Below are 17,808 nucleotides of genomic sequence, written 5' to 3'. Positions count from 1 at the left end.
ATGGAAAGACACTGGGTAGGGCTGAGATTTCCATATTTTGTTCCAAACTGCAGCATTTGAGTTGTGCGTAAATGTTTGTGATTAAAAATGTCCATCTGTTTCTCCAGGATAATTGGCATTTCTCCATTCCTTATAGTCTGTGCCAGTGCTGGGAGGAATCAAGACAATTCAGCTTTTCGGAATTCTGTACTTGGAAGATGCTGCATATGAGGAGCCTGAAAAAAACAACAGAAGTAGCTAGGCCGAAAAATAGCTAAGGCCGACTTTACACTATAAGTCTCTCCAGTGGTTTGGGGTGAATTCGTGGTAGTGGTGGTGGTGGTGGTGGTGATTATTACTGCTAAGTCATGGCTTCTAAACTGTCTAAAATTGGTATCCACTTTTTCTTATGATTAAGTACATCCATCCATCTTTTCATCTGAGCCAAATATTTTACAAATAGAGAGGCAGAATCATCAAGCTTTTTAAAGGGATTGCTTAGAGCTACAGGGAGTTCAAGGCTGTGTGAGGACAAAGGATTGACTGTACTATTTTGACTGAAGTGAGAAGTCCAATTACTGATTTCTAAATCAACACCCAGAAGAAACTAATCCTCTCCCCCTCCCATTCCCTATGTCAACCACCAGGTACTATTCTTGATCTTCAAATGTTTTCTGAAACATGGGGGCAGAAGAGCTTTTTGAGCAGACTTCACATTCTTGTAAGGCTTCAAATTTACAAGTTTGACCTTTTCTGAAAATGAAGTTTTAAATACTGTCACAGACAGACACTGACAGGAGTGAAATAATTCCTCGTTTATCAGACAACTTTAAACTTGCAACCTGTTATTGGACCATACTGCAGTTCAAATAAACCGGTTGGCTTTTTAAGAATCATTTTCATTTTCATTATTTTCAGATTGAAACATGTCAATCACAATGAAAGGTACAAAAAAAGAACACCACTGTACACTGCACCAAGACCATGCAGATTAGACCTTTTGCCATGTTTACTCCACATTTTTAGTTTTATTGAGAGAGAATTTATATACAGGATAATTTTTGTGTAGTTGGTGATATCCAGGCTTTTCTTATGCATCAATGTACACTTTATTTGGCATACAGTTTTGAGTTTTAACAAACACAAAGTCATGTAACCACAACCACAGTCAAGATATAGAACAATGTTACCACCCCAAAAGTTCCTCATGCTCCTTTATAGCATCTCCTCCCACCATCCCAGCCCTTGACAACATTGATCCATTTTCTGTCTCTCTGGTTTTCCATTTTCCAGAATGTCATATCAATGGAATCATACAGTATGCAGCCTTTTGAGCCTGGCTTCTTTCACTTAGCTTAATGCCTTTGAGAGTCATCCAAGTTTCACATGTCAACAATCCATTCCTTTTATTATTGTTGTGGTGATGATTGATGGTGGTGTGGTGGTAAAAAAAAACACATAACATTAAATTTACCACCTTAATCATTTTTAAGTGTGCAATTCAGTACTGTTAAGTGTCTTCATATTGTTGCACAAACAGACCTCTAGAACTTTTCATATTAACACAAACTCTGTAGCCACCAAACACTAATGCCACCTCCCACTCCCCCCAGCCCTGGTAACCACCTTCCTATTTTGTTTCTTTGATTTTGACCACTTTAGATACTATGGAATCATAAAATATTTGTCCTTTTGTTACTGGCTGATCTTACTTAACATAATGTCCTCCAAGTTCATCTAAGTGGTAGCAATTGACAGCATTTCTTTCTTTTTAAAGCTACATGATATTCTATTGTATGTATCTATCACATTTTCTTTATCAATTCATTCGTCAATGGAAATTTGGGTTACTTCTATCTCTCGGCTATTGTGAATAACGCTGCTATGAACATGGGTATACAAATATATCTCTTCAAGATCCTGCTTTGAATTCTTTCGGATATATACCTGAAGTGGGATTTCTGGATCATACATAATTCTATTTTCCAATATTTTAGGAATCTCCATACTGTTTTCCATAATGGCTGCACCATTTTACATTTTCCATCAACACTGTGCAAGCGTTCTAACTTTTCCACGTCCAACACTTCTTATTTCCTATTCTTTCGATAGTAGCACCCCGGTGGGTGTTACTCATTGTGGTTTTGATTTGCATTTCCCTCATGATTAGTGATGTCAAACATCTTTTCCTGTGCTTATTGGCAATTTGTATAGCTTCTTTGAAGAAATGTCTATTCAAGTCCTTTGCCCATTTCTTAATTGGGTTTTTGTTGAGGTGTAGGAGTTTCTTACGTATTCTGGATATTAGCCCCTTGTCAGGTATATGATTTGCAATTATCTTCTCCCATTCTATAGGTTCCTTTCCACTCTGTTCATTGTTTGTTTTGACATACAGAAGTTTTTAAGTTTGACATAGTCTCATTTGTCTATTTTTCCTTTTGTTGCCTGTGCTTTTGGTGTCATATTCAGAAAGCATTGCCAAATCCAATGTCCTGAAGATTTTCTCCTATTTTTTTCTAGGAGATTGATAGTTTTAGGTCTTAACTTTTAGGTCTTTAATCTATTTGAGTTAATTTTTATATACAGCGTAATGTAAAGATCTAATTTCATTCTTTTGCTTGTGGATACCCAGTTTTCCCTACACCATTTGTTGAAGAGATTGTTTTTTCCCTGTTGCGAAGTCTTGGCACCCTTGTTAAAAATCATTCGGCCATTTATGCAAGAGTTTATTTCAGTCCACTTCCTCTTATTGCTGACAAGTATTCCATAATGGATATACCACAGTTTTTTCTTCGCCAGTGGAAGTAATTTGGGTTTTTCCAGTTTGGGGCAATTATAAACAATACCACTTATCAACACACATACATTCAGGTTTTGTGCGAACATACATTTTCATTTCTCTTGGGTATATACCTAGAAGTAAGATTTCTGAGTTGTATGGTGGATGTATGTTCAATTTTACAAGAAACTGCCTGATTTTTTCTCAAGGTAACTATACATTTTGCCTTCCCACCAACAATATATAAGATTTCCACTTGCTCCACATGCATATATAAACTTGGTATGGTCAGTTTTGTTTCTATTATCATTTTTAGCTATTCTAATAAGTGCACAGTGGCTCATTGTGGTTTGAATAGTTGCCTTTTAACAAATTCGATCATCTTGTAATGACACATTTACATTACATCTTAATCTTGGAGTGCCAAAGACATTTTTAAAAAGTTAAATGAAGAAATAAAATCTTCGTTTTTCTGTAGACACAGAGCCTCAAAAAATGGAACTGAGTTGGCCTCTTGGTACCACTGAGGGGCACTGCTCCGCCCCACCCCCCACTTCTATTTCTGTTTCTGTGTCGTAAACATGTTTTCATCTTTGTCCTCTGGACCTGCAGGTAGTTCTGCTTTCATTCACCCCTTCCTGGCAGCCTGTTAGTGAATTCTTCCTGCAGCCTGAACCCACTTCGTTTTGTAGCATTTCTGCTACAGCTTATTTTAAAGCATGTACCTTTGGTTAACCCCAAATTTGTCGGAAAGAATGTGGAGACCAAAGAAAAGCAAATACAAGACTGTGTAAGTCTATGTTAAAAGCGTCGACCTCACACTGTGGGAGCATGTTTTCCATAACCAAAATAACCCATGGTCTGACAAGAATGCATGTGATTATGAAAACAATGAAAAATTGAAATATCCTGAAAACTTCAGAGTTATAGTCATGAGAACTGTGGGTAGAACAAACCCTAATTCCAAACCCCCAGAATTCCTGACTCTACATTATTATCAGTTTATTGGTGGCAGGGATATGTCCTGATGAGAAAAGATGACGTTTATCTAAGTCTGTTTGGACAAAGACTCAAATTGATATCTCTTCTTTATGGAGATCGTTTGCAAGTTCCTTATAACAAATAATGGAAGTCTTTCCAACCTGAATCCAGCCACAGGTTCTCCCTCAGAGGGAAGCTGCTTACCATAGTGGAATAATATCGGTTATATTTGAACTTCTATCCTCTCCCAGTGTGAATCAGCCTAAAAACTTCCTTTTCAAATGTTCTCTGCAAGACCTTAGAAGTTGATAATGTAACAGTTTTGGGAAAGAGGAAGGAAGGTGAATGACTTCAATCTATTGTGCATTTGTTACTTTTCAATTAAAATTTTTTTTAATTAAATAACCACCACGACAAAAAAATTTTACAAAATATATGTTCCCTCGCTTAATCATATGATTCTTACGTTCTATTAGAGGACACATCTGGAAAATAGGGCAAAATTCCCTCGCTCCTGCCAGCCTTGCCCAACGTCTACTACTTAAACTAGACTTGAAAGCAAATTCTAAAACTTGTGAACACTTTTCAAGACAAAAAAAAAAAAAAGACTCAAACAAATACTGTAGTCTTCTACAGTTGTACTATAAGAAGTGTTTACTTTGAGGAATTAATGAAGATACATCTCACTGTTCTTAAGGTTTAAGGGATGGCACAGAGGGAGACCAGTTGGCCGCCAAGATAACTTCCATTTGGTCATTTGTCACCATGATTTGGAGGCTGGACCTCAGTTTTGACATTTTGGAAACAGATTCTTTCCAGATCAGCACAAGATTACTGGATCATGGTAAGCAAATCTTCCAGAGACCAAGAGAAGAAATGTCCACTAACTGATTCTACTTATCCTTCAAATTATACCTCCTCCCACCCTGACCCCCGAATAAGGCAGACCAGTCTGGGTTAATCCTGTTCCATTCCTTAGTGAACAAGTCACCTAACCTCTCTGATAAAATCCATCATACTGATATTTCCAATTAAAATCAAGACTAGAGGGGTTTTACTTAACTATATTGACCTTACATATATATTTTTTCTCTCTCAAACCATAAAGCTTGATTCTCAACAACTTCAACATAATTTAGTTTTTGCTTTATCCCAAAAAGCACACTTAGCATAGTGCTGAGTTTCAGAATAACAATACTGATACTATCACCAAAAATGTGATTATTAAAAAAACAGGTAAAAAATTTTTCAGCTACACACTTTCCTTTAATTCCTCTGTTTTTAACATGTTGCCTCACCTCCACCCTTTCCTCTGACGGTTCTCTTTGAACCTAGAGCTGCTGTGTTTCAAGTGCTCCACAGAATAAACACCTGATCTTCTGCAAGGGTTGGAGAGGAGTCTCAGGAGGGGACTCCGAGGTTAACAGTTCCTCGTACATACGTACAGTTAGTCTATTTCCAGTCCCACTTCTCACCCCCGGGTGCCTGGGACCTTGGATTCCTGACCCTTTCTGGGCTTCGGCAGCTCCAGCTGGTTCCCCCCTCACTGGCATCTCCTTCTGCAAGATCTGAGGTTCCTCTCCTCAGCTAAATCATCCACCCACCGTCTGTCTTCCAAAAAGGATTTGACATCTCTCACAAGCAGTCATCTCCTCCCCCGTTCTCTGTGGACTGTGAGACCTTTTTCATTCCTTTTCTATCATTTTTGTAATGTGTCAGGAGAGAACAGCGATGACTGCGGGGGTTCCATCTGCCACCTTTCTGTATGTTTCATGTAAACGTTTTCCATTCCAGGCACAGAGAGGGTAGTGCAGCGACATGATTAAAAGCACACATTCTGCAGCTTAGGTGTTTAGGTGCAAACCCTTAGTTCTGGCACTTGCTAGCTGTGCTAGCTGTGCAAGCTCAGGCATGATTTCTGTATGCAGACCCTTCATTTATAAAAAGCGAATAATAGTGGTACCCATAACAAAATCGTGTGTGTGGCATGGTGCTGGGCACATATTAAGCATGCCAAAAGCTTTGAAATGTTATTCAAGAAAGGGTGCAGTGTTCCTTAATTGGAAGGGACAAAATGATGTGAAATTATTTTGCCTAAAGCTAAAAGACAACAAATAATTCTTCAAGTAATCTTGCTTTGAAGTTGACTGTTACTTTCCTTCAGGGCTTAGCGGTTCTGAATCTTGCAGTTCCACATTTTCCCTGCAGGTGGCAGCCTTTGTCACCAAAATTTTGTTCCTCACATAGGGCTGACCCCCACCTCTATCTTTATTTTTTCATTAGCTCTATCATTCATTCACTCAACAAATATTTACTGAATACCAGCTATGTGCCAGGAACCAGGGAAATGGCAGTGGTTAAGCACACGCCGTCATTGCCTTCTCAGAACTTAACAGTTTGCAACAGCTCTGGAACTTAATTCAGAGCTGAGAGGACCTCCCCACCCTCTCTCCACCCCAAAGGCATTCCATGTGAATGTACTAGTATAAGACACAAGCCCTAAATGGAATCCTTATAGGACTCAGAAATAGAATGCCCTCTTGAGCAAAACTGACGCTGTAGAAGACATTACTTAATACTAACAATTTTCCAGGCCTGCTTGCACTTAAAAGGAGGTTTTCATAAGCTCCACCCTCAGAGGAAAAGATTGAGAGGCTAAGGGCCGTTGAGATAGTCACCACTGCAGAAAGGGGGTGTTGAGGTGTTGAAGTGGGTGGACAGAAGGATTTAGGAATTATAGGCCAGAGATAACAACTCTCAAAATGTCCCCCCAATTTTCAAGCCAAACGTCTCCTTTTGAAAAAAAAATTACTCAAAATTTGGAAATAAGACCAAGAGAGGTTAGCAGAGTTTTTTCAATGTCATCTAGGACATCATTTCACAAGCCCACCCAAGGAATAATTCTCTAGCAGGAATTAGCAAACTTTTTCTGTAAAGGTCCAGATAGGAAATATTTTAGGCTTTTAGACTATATGTATGCTCTCTGTTAGCTACTCAACTCTGTCATTTTAGTACACTGTCACTGTAGAGCAAAAGCAGCCTTAGACAATATGTAAACACATGGGTGTGGCTGTGTTCCAAGAAAATTTGATTATGAACACAAGCAGCAGGCCCACATTTGGTCCACTGACTATATGTGTAGACCAAGGAATGTACCTATATATTGCCTAGCTATTTACTATTGATTTAAAGGCTCAGGTTTTTGTCTGGTAGAGTTTCAGATTATTTCTATCTAGTACAAAAAAGAACCAAGAAACTTACTTTTTATTACTCTTCGAAGATAAACCAGTTTTATAACTAACTTAGCTACTTCCTCAAATATCTGCTTCCTCAAAATGCTCTCTGAACCAGCTTTACTGTCTTACTGTTTCCTCTTTAACAAGTTGAATAAATTTTTTTGACATGTGTTCATTCTCCACCTGAATGTGTCATATATTAACTTTCGACATTGTTTGTTATATTCGAGTTGTCCCCTCGTAATTAGCAGTAAAACCTGTTAGCCAAGAGCCCTGCATTGTCCTGGAAGGTAGTGAAGAAAGAAGCAGCTTAGGAACAGCATCCTATTGTGCTGTCGAACTCAGAGGAGAGAAAACCCTTGTCATGGGGACAGAACTTTTGTGCCTTTGACAAGCAATAAAAAGAAAGCTCATATAATTCCCCCCCAAATTCCCCTCTCTCCAGCCCAAGTAAGGCATAATTCTTTATGTGTCCAAAAATAGACTATTGGAGCAATCACTCTATTCCAATTTCTCCACATCCTTGGTAATAGTTGTTATTTTTAAAAAATTATTTTATAGCGACCACAGAAATGGGTGTGAGGCGGTATTTTTTCATGATTTAGATTTGCATTTCCCTAATGATTAGTGATGTCGAGCATCTTTTCCTGTGCTTATTGGCTATTTGTATAGCTTTGGAAAAATATCTATTCGGGTCCTTTTTTATCTGTTTGTTGTTGTTGTTGTTGTTGTTGTTGAGTTGTAGTTCTTTATATATTCTGGATATTAACCCCTTATGAAATATATCATTTGCATATACATTTTCTCCCATTCCATGGATTGCCTTTTTACTGTGCTGATTGTGTTCTCTGAAATTTTAAATTTTGATGTGGTCCAATTTATCAATTTTTCCTTTTGTTGCCTGTGGTTTTGGAGTCAGTCTAATCCAAGAAATTATTGTCAAATCTAATGTCATGAAGCTTTCCCGTACATTTTCTTCTAAGAGTTTTATAGTTTTAGTTCTCATGTATAAGTCTTTCATCCATTTTGAGGAACTTTTAACTTTTAATGTAATCAAACTCATCGACATTTCCCTTAACTTGTACATTTTATATATTATTGAAGCCACCATTTCTTATCCCAATATTCTATATTTTTCTTCTAAAGTTATAAAGATTTGCTTTTAACCTCTGGGATTTACTCTTCTATATGGTATAAGTTAGGAATCTAATTTTTTTTCAAGAGGGATAACCTATGTCCTCACACCATTTAAAAATAATTTGACTCACTAATCTATAATATTACCTCAACTTCTTCTCAAGTTTCCATTTATGTGTGAGTCTCTTCTCCCTGTTAATATCTGCCTCGCTGAGCCTTCCAAAACCTTTTCATATCTGTCTGGTCTGTCTACTAAGATCACAGTTCTAGCTTTTAAATACCCTTGTCTTCCTCCAGTTTAGTAAGGCAGTCTTCCTTTATTTGTCTTTCACCCTTCCACTGTTTCTGTTCTGGTCATGACAGAAGCATATGTAAACGAAACAAAACAGAACAAAACGAAACCTTATTTACCCCTGATTTCCTGAGCAAACCTGTTGCCCAGAGACAAAGTCTTCTAGGCATAGCTTCATTAACTGTCTTCTTAGCTTCTTGATTTTCATTAGCTCTCTCTACTTCAGCCCACAGGGAAACATATCTCCTACGTAATAAGGACCCTGTTCTTTTCATTTGCTTTCATTAACAAAATATACCTACATTCTATGTGTAAGTTTAGAGCCTAGGCTTCCCAAATCCCAAGCCTTGATCAAAACTTGTATAGTTAATGAATTGGAGCCCACCTGGGATGTCAGTAATGAGCTGAGCCTCACCAGTATGTGACAAGCCAAAAGGAGAGAGAGAGAGATGAGCCCCTCTACGGGTCCTGCTCATAGCCCTGACTGAAGCTCAGAACAAGCTACAGAAAAACAGATTTGGGGCTACTAACTCTGAGACATCCACCCACACCCTGTGTTCACATTGTGAAAAAGCTACAATCTCTCAAACAAGAGCTCTACTGAATGTGTTTGCTTTAAGTTGCCTTGGCTGTTTGAAGTCCAGCCTAAAGCATTGCTGAAAGACATACTGCAAGAAGCAAAACGCCTTCTCTCCAGCAGAGCCTAAATGTTTATAAGCTAAAGCTCTGCCCTTTTTAAGCCTTCCCTGGGACAGAAATGTTTTCTCCAATAACCCAATCTCTGCTGAGGTCAAAGCTGTGCTCGCATGGGCTAGGTCAAGGCCTGCCCCAGAGGCCCTTGTACTCAGGCCTCTGCCAGTTAAAATCCTGCTGAATAATTAGCTGGCACAAACTGCCCAGGTCAAGAATCCACTTGACTGACAATTACCTTTAAGCCTAGAGCCCTGACTGCCTCAGAAATTTGATCTCCATGTGTTATTTTAGCCCCCAAATGTCACTCCTCTTGCCTCTCAAAGTTTTCCAAGGAGAAAATTAACATGTTAGGGGATGATGGATTGATAATTAATGACACTCTCTTTGACCTTTCTAAATAGTAAATCCACTGAGAAGTAGATGTATGAATCAAGCAGCTGGAATTCAAAGGTATCAGCTTTATTGATAAGGCTGATTGGAGAACATGGCTTTATCATGCACTCGGTCCCCCTCTAGATCACACTGATTCTCATTCAGTCACAGGTTAGGTTACTGTGAGCCTCCTGCATAGGGACAGGCTCCCCATAGTGGAAAACATGAGTATCCAAAGGTCAGGCCACGGCAAGAAAGAAAAAAGAGAAAGGGACTGGGCAGCATGCTCAGCATCTTATTCCAAATCTACCAATCAAATTACTCCTTATCTCATGAAAGCATGAAAAAAAAAAAAAAAGGTCAGAAGAGATTTACATTTCCTTCAGTATTTTTCTACCGGAGTGGAAGTTCCTTCTCGTCTATGTAAATCAGTGGAAGATAAGTTCCCTTCTAACAGCTGCCTTTGGCTTGGGGACTTAGTTTTGATTCAATAACTGCAACCATGGTACCTAAATCACATGATGTTTTTGTCAGCATTCACTGTATTACAAGCCAATTTCAAAGCAACTCAAGCGAAATAGGGAATTAATATGAGTTCAAGGACTGATCTTTCTTCAGCTAAAACAGGATTCAGGGGTTTAATTCATGTCACCATGCCTTTTTTTTACCCTTTCTAGGTTCCACTAATTTCTGCTTTATCTTCATTCTTCAGCCTGGCTCTTCCCAAGTAGTGGCAAAAACCGCCACACACTGCACCAAGATTACATTCTACCAGTTTAGAATCCCTAATAAGAATTTCTCCTTTATTTTCAGCAAAATCCCATAATGAAGCTTTATCGGTCTAGCTTGGGTCATGTGCCATCTCTCTGGGCCAATCACTGTGACCAAGAGAATGCAGCGCTCTGATTGGTCAGCCTGGGTCACATGCTCACCTCTGGTCCAATTGCGCCCAATGCGCATGAACCAAGTGGGTATTGGATTATTCATCCCTCCAAGGAAAATCAAAATGAGGGGAATGGATTCTAGGTAGGGAAAACATGACCATTACACACTATGCAAAGAACAGCTTATGGCTAGTTCCTTCTAAAGGGCTTTGCAGGACAGGCACCAAGAGTTTCTGGATACCTCTCCAGTTCAGTCCAACTCCACCCACTAACTGCCTATGGATTGAACATTTTACTTGACCCCTTTCCTCAGGTGTAAAATAAGTTGCTTGTACCATGTGATTTCTAAGGTTCTTTTATTCAACAGCATTCACTTCTTAGGTATTTATATAGCACTTGTTATTTACCAGGTATTGTCCTGGACACTTGAGATAAAGTAGTGAATAATACAGACCAAATCCCCTGCTCTTGTGGAATTTATGTTTTAGTCAAGGAGGAGCCAAACGATAAACAAAGTAGGTCCTATATGCTGTCAAGAACAACACAAGACAAGACTGTTGGGTGGTTGTGTGTTTAAATAGGTGGTCAGATTAGATGATACCGGTAAAGCACATGGTAAGCGCTCAATCTATGGTACTATTGTTCTTACTCTCATTTCTATTTTTATTATGACTTATTTTATTTTCTATTATTTATTATACTTATTTATTACTTAATTATAATTACTGGCATATTAAAAGCATTTGGTGACCCCCCCACCTTGGTGTCGCCAGCATCAAGTATCCTCAGCTTAGCATATAAGATCCTCTGCAATAGGTCCTAAACTATTTTTTAATTGAGATATAATTTGCCTACCACAACATTCCCCTTTCTAAAGTTTACAGTTCAGGTTGCGCAAAAATCACTACTAATTCCAGAACATTTTCATTCCTGGAAAAAGAAGCCTCACACCCATTAGCAGTCACTTCCCATTGTCCTTGCCTTCAGCCTCTGGCAGCGTCTAATCTGCTTTCTGTCTCTATGGGTTTGCCTATTCTGGGCATTTCACATAAGTAACATCATACAATATGTGGTCTTCTGGGACTGGTTTCTTTCATTTAGCATAATGTTTTCAAGATTCATCTATGTTGAAGCACATATCAGTAACTTCATTCCTTTTTACAGCCTAACAGTTCCTAAACTATTTTCCTAGCCCCATTTCTCATTATTCCTCATTCAAACCCTAAGGTTGACCTGCCCTAGACTACTTGTTCTTTACCAATCACGCTCTGCATTCGCTGAGTTTCCATTTCTTCTTATAGGAATGGTTATACTCCCTTCTCAGACCTCTGTCTGTCTGTCCATTCAGGCCTCTCATAAATGTTGCCTCTTCGTGAACTGCCTTGTGTTCTCCAGCCCCAACACGTCTCATTTTCCTCCCCAACTCCTCCTTTCTTTCAACCCATGGTGCTTCTTTTCTCTATATATTTACTTAACCTTCCTTTCTACACTAAGATGGCCATGAAGGCCTCAACTGTTTTTTTTTTATTCCTAGCTTATAGCCTCACACGTAACAAGTGCTCACCAAATATTTGTTCACTTGCATGACATTGGTATAACCCAGTGGTTCTAAACGGGAAATTTATGTCCCCTAGGAATAACTTCATTTGGCAATATCTAGAGACATTATTGGTTGTCCCAACTAGGAGGCAAGACATAGTACCGGCATCTAGTGGGTAGTAGCCAGGGATGCTAAGTTCTTTCCAATGCACAGGACACCCCCACAACAAAGAATTATCTGGCCCAGAATGTCAATAGTGCCAAGGCTGAGAAATCTGGCCATAAAATAATTAGTGCTCCTTTTAAATAGGCTAGCAAAAAAAGTTCAGTTAAGATCAGTGTACCAGTCTGGCAGAAAATCTCACTAAGGAATTCATGCTCTATTTTTTTTTTTTTTTTTTTTTTTTTTGCTTTTTTCTTTTTGCTTTTTTTAGGAGCTGGGGGTAACTCCAGTGCAAAGCTCTTTACTAATGCCACAGAGGTGCCCTGGGAGCACAAATGGTATTTTCACCACTTGCTGGCCTCTGAGAGTGACAACTGACCTCCCAGGAATCCCTGAAGTGCTAAGAATGTAACTCTGTTACAGAAGAAAACTGGTGGGGCTTTTTAAGTCTAGCAAAATGTCAAAAGTGAATTGTGCTCCTGGGAGAGGGCAGGGAAGGTATTTTTCAAAGTACCCTCTCCTGGTTTCCCCACATGGTGAAACTTTTCAGAGCTGGCTCTGGAATAAATGATTCAAGGAAACCTGAGGCCGTCTCCTCCTTTCCAAAAAGTGCAAAGGGGCTCTGAGAAAGGATTCTGTTCTCACCTTGCTTCGGTGAGCATCTCATTTGCAGGAAACTCAAGGCACCCATATTATTTAACTGTGAAAACAGCAGCCCTATCAGAGTAGAGGTTACCAGCTTCAGAGTTACATCTTATGTTACTGCTTATCTCATCCAACCGCTTCTTGTGAGTGACACAGAAATTAATAATATACACCCTGAAAATGAAAGGCAGGGACATTCTGAAGGAGTTTGATGAGGCAAGGAATAGGGGTTGACATGCTATTTTAAAAAGTTTGTCCTTGGGGTAGAATTACCTGACAGCCTGGTTGGGATTTGGTAGTGGTGTGTATGCTTGAAAGAATAACCTTTAGCACAGCTGGCTTATCCATAAATGCCAAGCAGAGGATCCGTGAGGCTCCACCCCCTTCTTCTGGGTGCTCTCCTTCTTGTGGGCCATAAAAAAATAGCAAGGTGTGATTGCATGCTTGGGATCGCTGTATCTTTTATCCAGTAAATGAACTTTTCCTGGTCTACATATTTGATGAAATGCCACTCACTATGTGAAGTGATTTATTCAGTCCGATTTTGATGAAAACCCTTAAGGACAGAAACATATAGAGTACTTGGTACACTGTGAACCGCAAAAGTATTTAATGATGACAGTAATTAGGATAACAGAATAATGTGCTTTGAGTGGATGGTTGGCAGGACTTTAGATGTATTAAGAAAGGTATAAAAAAGAATCATTTAAAGAATGAGATGGGAATCCCAGAGTAATTACAGTTTTGTCAAAAGTGAACTGGAAAAAAACCAATGCTTCTGGGCGATTTATGTTTCAATAAAATTAAAAATTATTCCAAATTGGATCACTTGCCTCAAATCTCAATTTTCTTTTATTTGTGAACCCTATTTATTCAATCATTCCTTTAGTCAACATTTTTATATTATTTATAGTTCTAATTCAATTTTTCCTTTTATATTTAACAAATATTAACAAACTCTCCTACTGCATGCTAGGCATTGCATTAGATTCTAATAACGCGATGACAAATGATCTTTGCCCTTGGGGTACTTAGGAGCTACTGAAATATTTATTCATTCTTCCAATCATTTACTGTGTATTTACTGTGTGCCTGTATGTTCTGGAGCAAAGAGCTCAGGGCCTGCAGATAATGGAATTAATATTCTAGTGGGTAGAAGGAAGAACAAGAGCAAAGGCCCTGAGGCAGCTGTGAGCATGGCTAGAGCTCAGTTAGTTAAGGGGACATGGCACCAAATGGGATGAAGAGGTATGCAAAGGCTAAATTATGCACAGTACCACCAGACATGGTATGGATTTTTTTTTTTTTTTTACGCCTACAGCACCCAGTCTTCCTAGGTGGTCTCCCATCCAAGTGCTAACCAGGCCTGACCCTGCTTAGCTTCCAAGATCAGATGGAACTGAGCTTGTTCAGGGTGGCATGGCCATAGATGGTATGCAATTTGAATGTACTTTCATATCCACAAACAGATCACACACATTTGGTGAGTTAATCTTCCCATTAATTACAAACTCCCTATTAAATTAAGTTGTTAATCTTAGTAATTTCAGAAGAAAGTTGAATATAATAATAGTCAAAATCTGGAGAAGGATACTGTGATAACTTTGTTAGGGGTGGGCTGAGGGCCTTAAAAAAATAGGGAGCCGTCTCTCTTGCCAAGGGCTGCCCTTTTGACAAGAAGGAAAGAAGAAAAGGTGTCGTCTTTGCAAGTCTTTGGTACTACTGCATGATCTCTCTGGGCACCCAAGCCAGAGACTGGGAGATCTGCTTAGCAGGTAGATCCCTAAGAAAATTAAGCTTTGGTGCAAATAAATTTTGGGCCTGGAATTTTTTATTCTCAATTTGGCAGAACCATCTACGAAGTCTGAAACACCTCTATATGGCATCTGCAGTGATCGGTGCCTGTATCTCCATCACTACCCCACCCCAAACGCCCTAGTTTAATAGAAACATAAAACATTTTCTCGAATTTTCCTAAATACTATGCAAAATGGCTCTTCTTTCCAGAATGCCGTCCCTAAACCCTTCCAGTATGTAAATTCCGGAGGTGTCACAGTGCTGTGTACTTCAGTTTCTTAATATATATAGTACAGTATAATAATACATGACCTGATGCTAGTTGCTTTTAGGTTATTTAAAACAACAGCCTTTAAAAGCTATGGTTAAAACAGGAGAGAAAACTTTCAAACAGCTAACCTTAACTCGGTAGCTTAGATCCCGCGTCTGGGGAAAACCTCACAAGTCCTGGATGCTAGGCAGGGAACTAAAAAGCGACTACAACTCCCAGAAAACATTGTGTTCACGCCCTCTGCGCACGCTCGACTTCGGTGACTGCATTGGGCACCGAGCCCGAGGGGGCGGTGCTTCACCAAGAGCCGCGAACAATGGGCGGGGCCAGAGGCGTGGCCGTGGAGTGGGCGGTGCTGCCGGCGCGGCCCGGAACACGCTAGTGGAGCGGAAGATGGCGGCGGCAGCGGTGGCTGCAGCCGGGACCCCCGTCGGACCGAGGCGGAGGAGCCGCCGGCCTTGACCTCGCTCTGGCTCCCGTGCGCGCGGCAGAGCGTGTGCGAGGCCCGGCGCGTCGGGCAGGCGCGGCGGCGGCGATTGCGCGCCGCCCTGAGGAGCGCCCCGGCAGCGGCGCGGCTGCGGCTGAGGAAAGAGCCGGCTCCGGGCCTCCGCGTCCTCCTGCTCCCCGGGCCCCCCGCCTCCTCGGGGGGGCGGCGGCGGCGATGTTCTCGGTCCTCTCGTACGGGCGGCTGGTGGCCCGCGCCGTGCTCGGCGGCCTCTCGCAGACCGACCCCAGGGCCGGTGGCGGCGGCGGCGGCGGCGACTACGGGCTGGTGACGGCCGGCTGCGGCTTCGGCAAGGACTTCCGTAAGGGCCTCCTCAAGAAGGGTGCGTGCTACGGGGACGACGCGTGCTTCGTGGCCCGGCATCGTACAGCGGACGTACTCGGTGAGCCCCCGGCCCGGGTTTCCCCACCCCAGCCCCAGCCCCGCCTCCTGGGGACTCCCCCGCTCCGGGCTTCCCCCTTTCCTCTCGGCAGTGAGAGGAGCCAGAGAGCCCGTAGTAGCTCACAAGTAGGGAGCGCTTACTCAGTGCCCGGCGCGGTGCCAAGCGCTCCGAGGTGCGTTTTCGGCTTGACCAACCCCCATTTTAGAGATGAGGAAACTGAGGCGTAGAGCTGTCGAGCCACGTGCTCAAGGTCATACAGCCTGAAAATGGGACCAGTTTGATCGAGTTCAGAGCTGCACTCTGTCACTGGGCTGTGCCAGCTCCGGACGACCTCGTCCCCTCCCCCTCCGGCGACACCTGCAGGCTCCTAACCTCGCTCTTGTTCCCTCCCTCCCCGCTTGCTCTGCGTGTCCTGGGAATCCCTGCCTCTTCCCGCGTTCCTGACGCTACAGCCCGGCCACGAGCTGTCGGGATCCCAAGCAGGCAGACTGTCGTGAGCCCCAGGCTGAGCAGCCGCATTCTTTCGCCGCCTCAATTGTGACCAGAGTCCTTTTCTCGAGTTGCAGTGGGGGCCGCTGGCTTGATGAAGAAACACTAGCAGTGCATTATCCCAAACTAATCTTGTCCCTTTGAGGTCACTTGGGGTGGAAGAGAGTCTCCTTGACCTAAAATATAGAATGCTCAAACCCTCTTCTAGACTGCAGCCAAGACAGCCCCCTGGAGAATTGTTTCAAGCCTTTCAGGCCACAGGTGCCCTTCGAAGGCCTATTCTAGTTACACCTTTCAGGGTGGGAAACTGGGACGATAGCTTGCAGAAGGGGCCGAAGATAACTCACAAACTTTATCATAATGTACGTCTTTGGAGATAACATATATGCCGTAGAATCGTATGCCATGAAATCTCTTTTAATAAATAAAGCACTTTGAAATTGAAGGACATGCTGTCATTGAACTTGGGTTCAAATGTCACTTTGGTTTCACTTCTCAGGTGAGATTGAGTTTTTGATTACTTTAAATTTCATGTGCTGAAGCAAAGTTTGGCATCGGAGCAGATGGTCCTGTAACTTTTCATGACAATAATTATTTTTTAATTTGATCTCAGAATAGTTGCCTATTATTTTTGCTACATGTGGTGTTTGTGAACATGGAACTGTAAAGATTGTTCTCAGTTTAATTTACAAATGACCCCATTACCTGGGTTGAAAAAGTCATTTAATATTTAGGCAACACTCATGTTGTTAACTTTAAAATTAGAGAAGGGCAGATACAGCCTCCTTAGAAGGTTAAGGTCAAGGCACTTGCAGATTGAAATCCTACATATCCATTCAGAGTTCTCTTTGACCCTTACTCGGTATCTTTTTAAAGTGCTGTCTTTTACCGTTACATTTAGAACCACTTCACTCAATGAGCTTGTGACCTGTGCTGCTTTTTCAAATTGCAGTGAGAGTGCAACAAGGTAGGGGATAATAACCCACTAAGGTTTCCTCTGATAAGTCTACTGTGTGCTGGCTTTTGTGAAAGATTTGTGAAATTTTTGTCAAACCCATTCTGAAAAAAAGTATAAACATACCATCCTGGCAGAAACCTGGCCTACTTTGGTGCTCAGCTGTCATTTACTAGATCTGTGGTTTTGGGCTAGAGCCCGTCAGCTCATTTTCCTCATCTAAACTAGAGGATGAAAGGAGTGGATCTCTGACCCTCAAGGACTTCTGACCATCAGATCATGTATACATGTATATTTTTTGGTTTTGAAATGATGGCATCCTTTGTTATTTTGCATCTCAAATAGCAGGCATTACTTCCTCTCTTATTCATGGGCACCTCCAGTAGATTTCCTCTGTTTTGTTATCTGGCTCTAAACCAATGGTTCTTAACTTTCCTGGTTCATAGCCTTTGACAATTTTTGACTGCCCAAGGGCTCATTCCTTTTTCAGAGACTTCACTGATCCCACGAAGTCCATCCATGTGCTATCTAGAGGTTCATGCACCGGTACCAGGTTAAGGACCACAGCTCTGTACTCCTCCGGAAAGGAATGCTGCCAGGCATAACAAGACAGATGTTTGCTTATGTGACCTAGAGGTGCCCTTTGGCCATATTTGACAAAGAGCCATTTTAAGAAAGAGTATGTGTGTATGTGTTATATGCAAATCAA

The 17,808-nt window shown here is 41.3% G+C and overlaps 1 protein-coding gene and 1 pseudogene across 1 annotated transcript in view; one reads left to right on the top strand and one right to left on the bottom strand.

Annotated features, from left to right (window-relative positions):
- Nucleotides 1–14,012: 14,012 nt before the first annotated feature.
- On the bottom strand, nt 14,013–14,131 carry LOC118603727 (annotated as a pseudogene).
- A 1,019-nt stretch (nt 14,132–15,150) lies between these two features.
- The window catches only part of PPTC7 (protein phosphatase targeting COQ7), a 34,249-nt gene continuing 31,591 nt past the window's right edge, over nt 15,151–17,808 (top strand). Inside the window, exon 1 of the mRNA XM_016149673.2 lies at nt 15,151–15,655. Coding sequence (XP_016005159.1) covers nt 15,430–15,655 — 226 coding nt within the window. The 5' untranslated portion in view covers nt 15,151–15,429. The remainder of the gene's footprint in view (nt 15,656–17,808) is intronic.

Source organism: Rousettus aegyptiacus, unplaced genomic scaffold (genome assembly GCF_014176215.1).
Source record: "Rousettus aegyptiacus isolate mRouAeg1 unplaced genomic scaffold, mRouAeg1.p scaffold_m13_p_5, whole genome shotgun sequence".
NCBI lineage: Eukaryota > Metazoa > Chordata > Mammalia > Chiroptera > Pteropodidae > Rousettus > Rousettus aegyptiacus.
The sequence above is the reverse complement of the archived record's forward strand: the minus strand, read 5'-3'. Positions and strand labels throughout refer to the sequence as shown.